We start from the raw sequence: 12,325 nt of genomic DNA, 5'->3' as shown, positions 1-12,325 counted from the left end.
GGGTTGATGAAAAAATGCCAGTGCCAGTCGCGATCTATATACTCAAATCTAAGCATCAATCCAGTTTATTTTGCATTAATTTGACTTATAAAAAAGAATTCGTAAGTCATCTTCAAGAAAGTTCCAGAAAAGCTGAAGTAGTCCTCGAAAAAGACAATTCTCATTACGAATCTTCGATAGGAAGATTCATATGTTAGTAGGATGTTAGGCCCTGGCCTGATACACAATCACCGCGAAGCATTTCTTCATAGCTGATGACGGTCGACTTGAGGATTGACTTCACAAGCCCAAATGGGTCGACAACATTCCCGGAGTTTAATAGAAACGTCTTGGTCGGGCACTTACAAACGATGAAAATGTCAATCACGGAAGCTTTTCTTATTAATCATTCCGTATATACATTATATATATATAAAGCCCATTGACCGTTTGATTCTCATATAATATTAAGCCTGTCCGTAACCACTCAAACACTTTCATGTAATCAATACCGGAGGTGACCCATACTTCACCCAGGCTGGATTAAGATGGAGCCAACGTCTTTGACTACCTTTGTTTTATTACAGAAATCCCGGCCAGTGAGAGCTTCTGTTTTGCTTTTAACACGATGTTGAGCGACGTGGCCGTGCTTTGCCCGCTGTATCAGGCCGACATCTTCCAAGCCCAGACCGAGTTGTTCCTGGAGTTGTGCGGGCAGTTGGCCGAAGCCCGATCAGCCTCCGACAAACCCTTGGCCCACAACACTCGGCGTGAGTACTGGAGCGTGTTGACCATCATGCCCATGTCAAATGAGTTATTATGTTTCGTGAAAATGACTTTTACCACTCTGCAAATGTTTACCTGCGTCAAAAATGGCGTAATAACATCTTTATTGACACATGTTTACGAATTATCTAGAGCTTGGCCGAATTTGTGTCGATGAGAAAGAATGAAATTGAAAGAGTTGGAAAATTCGGAAACCGTCAGTGTAAACCCAGATATTGAGATATTGAAGTGTTTTGCTCGAAACCGAAGCTTGGCGTTCAACGGCCATCTTTGTCCAAAGATAGAAAACTGGTCAAATCCCAGATTCTTTGTAAAAAAAGCCTCAATCAATTTTCCCAACCCTTGTGACTTCCAGTGCAATTGTGTCAATCCACGGTCCCGCTACTATTTGGCTTGTGTCGCGCCGTCGGTCGATTCAGTTATGGTCACGACTTCCTCACGACCCAATTGTACCCTCCGAAGAAGCAACCCACGCTTCCCCGATGTGGTGGTCTGCCTCAGCACCGTTGGAAGACCTTCTCGAATTTCCGCTCGATCATCCCGCGATCCTTGTCCAACACGTTCCAGATAAGCTCCCACAACCCGTTTGATCAAGGAGCTGACAATGTGGTGGACTTGAGCTTCCGACCGTCGTTGCGCACGGACTTGATGGTTCATCAGAGCCAGATGCAGAGTGCGGATCGCAAGAAAGTCGCCTTCCAAAGCCAACAGTCCGTGGTGCCGTACGATCCAACCACGTATTTCTTCCATAAACCCGGATCTTCCTTCAACCAACTGCAGGCACCACTCACGCACACGGTTCAAGAGTATTGGACTGAGTCGAACAAGGTGACCTTTTCTGTGGAGCAAGTGCAGGTAAATATACTTCACACTACCGGAATGCTTGTACGATGATAAACATAACAATGCTTCGATAACAACTCTTTAAGGACATTTTCCGTGAAGTGTGCCGAACGTTGACCAAAGAGACACTGGACTTCCTGAATGTCATTTCGTTGGACGTGTACATGGCGGGGACTTTGAAGACGTTTCCGTACAAGACTTTTAGTGAGACAACGAACCTGGTCCTCGTGTCCATGCTCAGAGAACTGATTCAGAGTAGCAAAGGTATGCATTCTGGCTGTAGAAACTGAATCTAACAGGCGATGAAACTCGTCCCATCTTTGCAGATTTACCCCAGGCCTTTGTCAAAGAGATTCAAGCCTTCACCAAGGCCCTGTTTCTCTCGGGTCAGAATGAGCTCCAATCCCGGGATCATGAAGCCTCGGAACGAGAAGACGAGCAGCAAGAAACCCGAGCCATTCCTCACGTGAACCGATTCAAGTTGAACGTACAAGTGAATGCGGTCTGTGTGGACATCCTCATCTGGGCTACTCGTGATGAACTGGGTAGGTCATAGTGGCACATATGTCTTGACTCACTCACCTCTCGTCATGTTGAGCACAACTCAAAAATTGGTGATGTGTATTGCGCACTTCTAATTGTCACTCGCTTTACTAGATGCACTCTTGAGAATCGCCAACCCCCATAACCATTTCTGTTTCTCCAGCTCATGGTTGTTATGTGATGTTAGAGTCAGAGCTCAGAGACACGGCCTTCATTTATTCGTTCATGGTGTCCTACCTACTGATTGAGAGGCCCACAGTGCCTGGCTCGGGTAAAGAAAGATGACTTCTCAGTTGTCGAAGATTAACAACAACAACAACAACAACAACAACACTGGCAATTTTGTGACCACAACCTCAGCTACGATGACGGTTGCATCGGATTTAAAATGCTAACCCAATGGTTGTCCGCCCAATTTCCCCGTGATGTCGATTGTGGGGTGTCTTTTATTAACCTTGTGAAAGCGTGCATCCAATTTCATTGCAACGTCCGCTCTCGATCATTTATCCATTTTTGGTGGGACTCTTTGCAGGAGCTGATAATCTGGTCACGAAACTGACGGACAAAATCAACACCTCGAGTAATCACAAATTGATCCTGGCTCATCTTCCGTTGATCATGGTCTGCATCGAGGTGAGAAAAGAAATATGAACCAACTTATTCAAGCAACAGAACAATTGTCGATCTGATTACAGGGTTTGGGGAAACTGGCCGAGAAGTTCCCGATGTTGGCTAAACAGAGTAGTGATTGCTTGCGCGAGTTCTTGGCCAATCCATCCAAGCTACTCATCCGACTGAGTCGTCATTATCACCATCCGAGTTCAAGGAATAATCCCGGAGGCTCAAAAGCGGCCCCTGGGAAGAAAGTCCCAAGTCTGGTAGTGACCCAATCGGAGAGTGCGCAATCTATGCAAATGCCCAAATCTCGTGCGGATGCCACGCGAATCGCGTTCGAGAAGTTGCGGGATTGCGCCATTGAGAACCTGTGCAAGGGCCTCATCTCTCAAATGGACATCGACCCCAATTGCATTCCGGCTCTAGTGAGTGCCATAACCACACGGTTGTTCCAACCCGATCATGTGTGTGATAAAGAGTGGTTCATCAGCAGTAAGAACTCGATCCTAGCTTTGGGTCATATCGCCGTGACCTTACGCGACTCGGAAGAAAACACCAAATCCGTGCTCAAATTCCTGTTGCAATGGTTTGATTCAAACTCCGGCTCCGATCATCATTATGACTCCTTGCTCATCGATCAAATGGGCTGTATCGTGATCTCGCGCACCAAGATGGACGACATCTATCGTGAGATCATGCTCAAGTTCAAGGAGATTATTCGAGATGCGTCCCAAATGATCAGCGGGGTGAGACAAGCGAACGAGCGCAAGAACAAATACCAATTGTGCTCGGGAGCGGTGATCAACGCCCTAGCCAATATCGCGGCCAACATCCACCCGGATGTGGAGCTCATGACGGATTTCCTCCAGAAACTCATGGAGATGTACGTGAACATCGGCCTGGAAGTGAAGAAGAAGCTCACGGCCGACCAGGAGTCGGCCAATCGCACCAAGAGCAAGGGCAATCTGGGCGTTCTCATTCCCGTCATCGCGGTCCTATTGCGGAAGATGCCGGCGGATGACTTGCAAAATCCAAATTATCGCACCAAGAAGCTCTTCAGCGACTTCTGGCTGTACGCCGTGGTTTTTGGCTTCACCAAGGAAGAAGACGGTGTCTGGCCCCAAGATTGGTATGATGGGGTGAAGGAGATTGCGTTGAAGGCGCCCAAGCTCACTTTTGCGAGTGGAGAGCGGTCGGAAATCCGTCAATTGACCCACACTCAGGCCATCTCCAAGGATGTGGTCAAGACCTCTGAGCTTCAAGAGCTGAAAACCCATTTGATTGCCGTTCTTGGTCACGACAGCACAGTCCAGCGTCTCATTCAAGGATACACGTAAGACAACAAAGAATGATCCCTCACATATTGCATATTTTGTTCACCTCGTATTCTTTTTGGGTGGGAGCTAGATTTCCGATTGTAATCTACTTGATGTCGGTGTACAATCTGGAGAAGCTTCGGATTTCCATGTGTGCAGACATCGAGACCATTAACAAGCTGTTTGATTACCTCGAGGATCGAGCCATTCAAGTGGATAAAACCATGATTTACGATTGCATCCTCGTCATAGTGAATTCCTTGTTCCGCGAGCACTTTTTACCCGTGATAGCGGAGAAGCCCAAGAATAAGGAAAGAGATCGCAACCTAGAAGCCATCGCTGTCATTCTCCTGATTGAGTTCAACAATCCCAATAAGAACATCCGGAAATTTGCCGATCAGTAAGCGACTTCAAGCCAAGCTTTGATGCGAATTCATCGTATCCGTATTTCACTGCTTTTGTTTTTTTTTCTCAGGTTTCTCTCCAAACTGGTGGACAAGTTTCCGTATCTACTCTGGAGCAAGTCTGTATTGTATGGAATGTTGAATGCCTTGCACCAGTTGTCACTCACGGTCTCACATGAGGACATTCAAGAGGTCAAGATTGGCAAGATGGAACGCAAAGTGTTCCTCTTGGACACGGCCAACGAGCGCGGAGAGATCTTGCGAGAATTTCGCCAAAGAAGTCGACAGTTCATCAAGACCTCCGTGGAATGGGCTCCGGATACAGTCCTGTCCCATCTTCAGGAGTACATCAACGAAATCACCAAAGAATCCTATTCCAACCACGCTGGCGTGTCCTTGGCCACTGAGTGCATGCAGAACTTCTCCAACGACAACCAGGACGGACTCGGACTCGTCAACTTGGGCAGCGTTATTAGGTAGTTTCCAAAACTGCTCCCTCTATGCCTAGTTTTTTTTTTTTTCTGATCGAATTTTCCTTACAGACCCATTTCGGCCAAGAGCGACTCATCCCGATTCATGATCAGTATGAGCAATCGTCAGTCGCACATGAGTACTGTGTCGGCCATGCTGAGTTTATGCGATGATTCGACCCGACGTCAACAGGTTCTCATGAGTTTTTGTCAGGATTTAGATCGGGCGAGTGAGAAGATCCGACTCATGCCCGAGGAGGACGACGAGGCCGCCTTGATGACCAAGCGCATCCTCACCCCCAGAAAACGAGTGGAAACGCCCAAGATATTGACATTTAAAAAGTTTCACGACACTCTGTGGAAGATCACCTCATCATTGATCCTCCTGAAACCGGCCATTGACGAGAAGCTCATGTTCTCGTTGACTCGTGCCCCATTGAAGCTGTTCCACGCGGCTACCATGAAAGTGGTGGTGGAATGTTGGAATTGGCTCCTGTCGGCTCGACCCGATATCGAGATGAAGTTCATTCAAGAGATGATCTTTGCGTGGCACTCGTCTCAAACGGCTCGATTCGGTCTGTTCCAAGCGGATGTTTTGAGATATTCCCCTTTGGCTCCGGACGAGGACATGAAGACCAATCTGCAGCCTAGCAATCCGGATATTGAGCCTCACGACATTTGGATCCGTTTCATCCAGGAGCGGATCGAAGTGGCCAAGTATTGCAGCCAGGAGCAAATCATCATGTTCACTCACATGCTTCAAAGGACCTTGGACATTTCAGTTGGGAAAGAGAAAATGGTCATGAGCCGTCATATTGCGGCAGCAGGGACCCGTTTCAGGCTGTTGAGTTGCGGCATGAGTCTCTTGCAAGGCGATGTTCTCCCCCGATCCATCGCCAAAAACGTGCTCCGCCAACGCATTTATAGCGCGAGTTTGGACTACTTTTGCTCGGAAAAGACCTTCCCCACGCAATCGGACATGTCATTGTCCGAGGATATTCAAACCCTACTCCGATTTTGGGCCACCATGCACCAAGACCGCAAGCATATCCGTCAGAACGCCATTGGCGACTTTGACCTAACAACTGTGGACGGGCCTATGGAAGCCTTGATTGCCGCTGATGTCCGAAGCTTGACCAGTGAATATCAGAAAACGCCAAGTGTAGCGGGAGGGTGGATCACGGCTTCCAGTGGCAACAATACCCTGAACAAACGATCTGCGTCCAGACAGAACCGACCGGCTATCAATGATACTCTCGTCAAGGACTACACCAAGAAAAGATGGCTGATCTTGGCCTTGCTTTCCGTGGAAATCGAAAGGCTGACTGTCCACGAGAATCCTTTGGAGACGCGCGTGACGTTAGTCCAATTGCTCGGAAATAGAGACAACGGCACCCAGGGCAACATCGGGAAACAGTTCGAGGACGCCATGAAGTTTTTGGACGAGATTCGACTTCGATTACCCCCCAAATCAATGAAAGAGTACGCCCGGAATGCTTGGGATGTTTCGCCCGCCTTGGCCGTGTTCTTGCCGCAGCGCTTGAATTTCTCAGATATCATAGAGAAGGAAGTCACCAAAATGGTTCGATCCAACCCCGAGGAGTGCTCGTTCATTCCCAAAGCCTTGGATTACTTCCTGACCAAGGAGGCTTTGGAAAATGATGCCCCCGAATTGCCGCACGTTTTGACTTGGGCCACGGCGTCTCCAGTACGAGCTTTGTCTTTGCTTTGTCCGCGCACACTTCCTACGCACCCGTTGACGGCTCAATACGCGGTGCGCGTTTTACACTCGTATCCTGCGGAAGCCGTGCTGTTTTACATCCCTCAATTAGTCCAAGCGACTCGTTATGACGATTTGGGATTCGTCAAGGAGTTCATCAAAAAGATCAGCAAGGAATCCAATCTTGTGGCGCACCAACTTATTTGGAACATCCAAACAAACATGTACAAAGATGAAGATGGCGAGTTGAAAGACCCCGTGATGTACGACAAACTGCTCCCCCTCAGGTAATCTTGGTCTTCGTTTCATATGGATAGATCAAATGAAGGGCTACGTAATCTCATTGCGTGGCAAGCAATGTGACCACGAACGACATTAATTAGACTCCAAAATCACAATTCAATATAATGGCTACTAGTTATTATTGTTCATGGGTGTGACGATGTCATCGCGGGGGTTTTGACCGGTTCAAAATGAGCCTTCAACGGATGTGTGTGTGTCTCTGTATTACAGAGACGCGATTGTGGATGGTTTGAGTGGGACGGCACAGCGCTTTTACCGTCGAGAATTCGAGTTCTTCCGCAAGATCACCGCTGTCTCGGGCAAGATCAAGGACTTTGAGAAAGGCCATCCTCGCAAGGCTGCATGTATTAAGGCCCTCCAAGAGATCTCGGTCAGTCATGGGTGTTACCTGCCTTCTAATCCGGATTCTCTAGTTTTGGACATTGACAAAAGTAGTGGACAACCCATGCAAAGTGCGGCCAAAGCTCCATATCTGGCCAGGTTCAAGGTGAGTAAGGCCTGGAATTCATGAATGCATCGCAATGTAGAGACTCTACCCAGACAACTGATGTATTGAATGTGTCTTCTTTGGACTGGCTTTAGGTCCGAAGATTGGGGATTAACCGATTGGAGAAGGTTGGCTTGGTCTTCAGTCAGACGGAAGTCAAAGAGACAAGTGGAGAGGAAGATCAACAACAAAAGGGATCTTCCATCGAGGACTTGGAGCTCATGCGTGAAATCGATTCTACCGAGGATTCGTCTTGGCAAGCGGCTATTTTTAAAGTCGGCGACGATTGTCGCCAAGACATGCTGGCGCTTCAAATCATCGAACTCTGCAAATACATCTTCAAACAAGCCGGGCTTGACCTCTACCTTTTCCCATATAAGGTCGTGGCCACTAGCCCCGGGGTAAGAGCGGAGGAGCCTTCCTCATTTTTTGAATTTCGCAGTACATCGCTCTCTGCCGTTGAAGCCATTAAAGTGCAGTCTTCCTGAATGAGAGGAGTGCACAGCTGCACAGTGCAAATCGGAAATGGGAAAGGGAAGCAATCATAAAACTCTTTTTTTCCCCTCAGAGTGCGAAATGAGAATCTCTGTCGCGGTCACATTTTACTCAGATGATTTCATGTTCAATTGGTTAGAGCATCAAAGCGGGAAAGGACGACAGGCATTGAGCGACAAAAATTGTCGAAAGACGCTCTAGGACGGAAACAGAATGTAGCAAAGTCATTCATCATTCCTATTACTGCATGTTTACGCTTTTAGTGTGGAGTGATCGAATGCGTTCCTGATGCCAAATCCCGGGACCAGATCGGTCGGAAAGCCAACACCGACTTGTTCGACTATTTCAAGAAAGAGTTTGGCGAGGAATCAAGTCAAGGCTTCAAACGGGCCCGAAAGAACTTTACTACGTCCATGGCGGCCTATTCAGTTATCGTGTTCCTGCTTCAAATCAAGGATCGTCACAACGGAAACATTATGATTGATAAAGAAGGCCATCTGATCCATATCGGTAATACATCCCAATGTGTGTGTTTCCACCCTCTATGTATAGTCAACCACACCAATTTCGAAATGGAACGCCGGGCATTGATTTGATTCTTGTCGCTCAAATGTCAACAAGGCTGTCACCTCTGCCGGAAAAAGTTCAATCGCCGAAATGGTGTGGCCTCTCAAATTAGACACAGTCACGGCTGAGATGAATCAAAGCATCCTCCTCCCTCTCTTTTGGCTCTAGGGTGTGTGCACTCATGAAGAGTTCTCGTAAAACTTGACTTGAGTTGAGGAGGAGACTCGTTGTCAAACATGTTGTTCCACTTGGTAACAAGCCCACTAATTGGAACACCCCTCGAGTCACGATGAGATCGGCATGGCTCTTCTGACAGCTTGTTTACCGACAATCTTCAAGTTCCATTTGCTCACACTGACAATACTCTATGTACCTACCTTTTTTCGTCTGGGAGCGGTTCCACCACTTGTTTCGATGAAAAGACCACATGAAGGGCAAACTAGTCATGAGAGACATGGAGATCATGTGATTTGGAAGCAATATCCAATTCGAAGTCAAAAGCCAGACCTGAAACCGTTGCCGGCTGCGTAAATTTGAAATGATTCGAACCCGTCTCTTTTTGCTCTTTGCAGATTTTGGCTTCATGTTTGAAAGTTCCCCAGGGGGAAATCTGGCCTTCGAGCCCGATATGAAGCTCACGCAAGAGTTCGTGGACATCATGGGGGGCAGAATCGAGGCTCCCCAGTTCAAGGCCTTCATGGAATCTTGCGTTCAGGCCTACTTGGCGATCCGGCCCTATTCAAGAGAAATCATCTATTTGGTGCAACTCATGCTCGACACGGAATTGCCCTGCTTTAGAGGCCAAACCATAGAACAACTGAAGTAAGGGCATGAACCACCGATTGGAATCAGCATGACCTCCACTTTTTCTTTTACTTCTTTTCTTATAGGGGGCGACTTCAACCCACCATGTCAGATTTAGACGCTTCGGCTTACATGGTCCAGGTCGTCAAGCAGTCCTTCTTGAACATTCGAACCCGGGCATACGACATGTTGCAATATCACCAGAATCAGATCCCGTATTAGTTTACAGTAGCCACTAGCACTACTCTCATGGGTGCCAATGTTTTACCTCGATTTCATCAGATATCTAGTCTCATTCCACAACTCCCTTGCATGTAAAAATGTTATCTCTCACACATCCCACATCCCTGACGTTAAATTATAATCCTCCAAAGTTAATAATAAATGGGAGATATATTCTCTATTATGCTGATCCCGTTCTCGATATTCTTGCATAGTTGAAGCTTTCCATTTCAAATGGGTTTCGTAACTTCGTTGCTCTTGAGCGGGAATGAAAAGGGGGGAAGGGGGTGATTTATCTTCCTCCACGAAGGCCAAGAAGCTCCATCCGGTTTCATCTCAGGAACAAGACCCTGGAGTCCTTGGCGGATGTTGCTCTTTCAAGACCAGCCTTTTAGATTGGTAAAGAGTCCTGGAGGCAAAAAAATGTTCCGCTCCTCGGAAAACGAACAAAATTTCAAGACGAATCGAGCCAGGCAAATTCAGATCGGACAAATTCGTTGATATTATTCAGCTACATAGTAATTCAGCTCAGCTCGTAGAAAAGAGTTTAGAGTGCTGAATTTAGTCAGGGATTGTGTATTCTGCCGAACTTCAACTGTGGTTGGTAAAATTGCCAACAAATAATGTTGTTTTGAATGAAGTATTATCACAACAGAACAAATACAGAACCATATAGTCAATAGAGATCGTCCATTTGAGCGCCAATTTCTCTTGAAGGAGAATTAATTATTGGAGTTTCCGTTAATTTTGTCTAGTTTTGGTCACTTCAAACAAACTAAATCGGTGAGACGAAACACTTTGAAATGAGTTTAGAGAGTAAATGCATTTGAAGAGGCTCCAATTGGCGTTTTCTGACGACTTAAGCTCGCATATTATCATATACTATATTTTACTCGTGCACAGAAGAGAATACAATGATTGACGCGAAGCAGAACTCAAATCAACGTGATTTTTTGTCTCAATCTCGTTTCGATGATGGTTATTCTTTGAGATGAATGTACCTGCCAAATGTTTCCGTAATTATGTGAAAACGATCAAAAACGTATGTTTCTTTTCAACTTCATAATTCACAACTATAACCACGGTCCTTTCGTGGTTGAAATATGATGTCATATTTGCCCGAACATTTCATGAAACTCTCGATATTTTTGGTTCAATTTGGAAATAGAGCCAGCCCCTCGTGAATATTGATCGAGTCCTCACAACACTCTGAATCATGCATCAAGTTGAGCGAAACAGCATTGACTGGAGAGCAGGCAGAAAGACATATTCTTCTTGTCTGACATTCTCATCCCTCAATTATGAAAAAATCATTCTTGTTCGCACTCTTCTTCATCATACGACATATCTGATCACAAAACTTTGGATCTGAGACTGGAACCAAAGGAATTGAAAAATGGTCTAAGATAGGAACCTAATGCTGGCAGCACCTTTTTTCAGTACCTGCTTACAACTTCATCATCAAAAATAGTGGTGTCTAATCTAGAAAACGGCAACTGGAAAGCTCTCTTTAAGCCGACTTCATCTCCTTGATGAGACTTCGGTACTTTCACGCTTGGAGAACAACGAAGCGGGCAAGTCCGATCGATCTGCTCGTATATATGTACTATATGTATATACATAGGCACTCTAGGTAATCATATCCAATTTTGCAGTCATAGCGCACGAAGTAAAAGGCAAGCCTAATTTATGCATTGAATCATTTTGTCCTCGTATCTTCTCTTGCATTTCGGGCATGAAAACCCGGCTTGATGTATTGCTTGGTTGATAAAGAAAAAGCCTGTCCGTGTTTGAAGAGACATTCGGACCTGATTTCATTTCTTCCAGAGTTTTTCGGGTTTTTATACCGATACAAAGGAATGGGTTCCCCGTAAGTCATAATTGATGAAATATTTGGTCACGTAATACGTTCGAATTTGCCGCTCTTGAACGAAAGGCTGGTCCGGGATTGTTGATAAAAAAAACCGATCTAAATGTCGCTTAAAATTAAACAATGGATCATCTAGTAAATTGAATCGTCGAAGTGAGCATGGTAGCAGATTATAGAGGGTGGGCTGGTGCTCGGTTTTGTACAAATGTCTTCACCAACATTTTATCTGATGGGTTGAAATTAAATCTGATTTCACACGTGATGCCTCTTCGATCACTGACGTAACTTTTTATTCCCGGATCAGGACAAAGTGCATGGAGACATTTAAAAACAAAAAGGATTAGGTAGCGTTCGTACCTACGCTGAATACTATATGATTCTAAGGATTGAAGTCTTTCCCAGTAGCTTAAGTGGTTCATGCCTGCAATATATTTTGTAAAACTTCTTTGTACTTATTCAATCTTATTCAGCCTCCCTACGTTCATTGGCGCCCAGATTGGGGAAGCATATTCTAAATGCGGTTGGACATTAGACTTGTATAGAGTTTTCATAGTATATGCATCTCTAGATTTGAAAGCACGATATATACAGCCGCAAGTTTCGTATACTTTGTTCACTTTCAATTGGATGTGTTATTCAAATTTACCGTTAGTTTTCAACTATTATTCCGAGGTCTTTAATTGAGCTTACTGATAAAATGGGTTTCAGACAATTGTCGGTGTAAATTGGTTTTTATTTTTTTTATTTTTGCGGACTTCCTTACCGCTACCAGGATTGGAATCCCAGCAGTTCAAGACGAGAAGATTATTTATTTTACTTGACTTTTATTTATATATATTATTTGATCGACCAACGAATTGGAGTTGGCTGATCTGGCTAATCCTTGAATATAAGGTTGATC

The 12,325-nt window shown here is 45.5% G+C and overlaps 1 protein-coding gene across 2 annotated transcripts in view; it reads left to right on the top strand.

The window, feature by feature from the left end:
- The window catches only part of LOC131885703 (phosphatidylinositol 4-kinase alpha-like), a 10,423-nt gene extending 679 nt beyond the window's left edge, over positions 1–9,744 (top strand). The window contains exons 2-16 of one of the 2 annotated variants that reach the window (XM_059233829.1): positions 567–749; positions 1,121–1,620; positions 1,695–1,872; positions 1,935–2,153; positions 2,315–2,422; positions 2,684–2,784; positions 2,847–4,099; positions 4,174–4,482; positions 4,558–4,962; positions 5,029–6,963; positions 7,190–7,466; positions 7,562–7,867; positions 8,225–8,471; positions 9,101–9,350; positions 9,419–9,744. In XM_059233829.1, the coding sequence (XP_059089812.1) occupies positions 567–749; positions 1,121–1,620; positions 1,695–1,872; positions 1,935–2,153; positions 2,315–2,422; positions 2,684–2,784; positions 2,847–4,099; positions 4,174–4,482; positions 4,558–4,962; positions 5,029–6,963; positions 7,190–7,466; positions 7,562–7,867; positions 8,225–8,471; positions 9,101–9,350; positions 9,419–9,554 (6,407 nt within the window). In that variant the 3' untranslated portion in view covers positions 9,555–9,744. The remainder of the gene's footprint in view (positions 1–566; positions 750–1,120; positions 1,621–1,694; positions 1,873–1,934; positions 2,154–2,314; positions 2,423–2,683; positions 2,785–2,846; positions 4,100–4,173; positions 4,483–4,557; positions 4,963–5,028; positions 6,964–7,189; positions 7,467–7,561; positions 7,868–8,224; positions 8,472–9,100; positions 9,351–9,418) is intronic. The other variant, XM_059233830.1, reaches the window with a different exon arrangement.
- Positions 9,745–12,325: the final 2,581 nt, after the last annotated feature.

Source organism: Tigriopus californicus, chromosome 8 (assembly GCF_007210705.1).
Source record: "Tigriopus californicus strain San Diego chromosome 8, Tcal_SD_v2.1, whole genome shotgun sequence".
In the NCBI taxonomy this organism is placed as follows: Eukaryota; Metazoa; Arthropoda; class Copepoda; order Harpacticoida; family Harpacticidae; genus Tigriopus; species Tigriopus californicus.
This window is presented reverse-complemented; position numbering and strand designations above follow the sequence as displayed.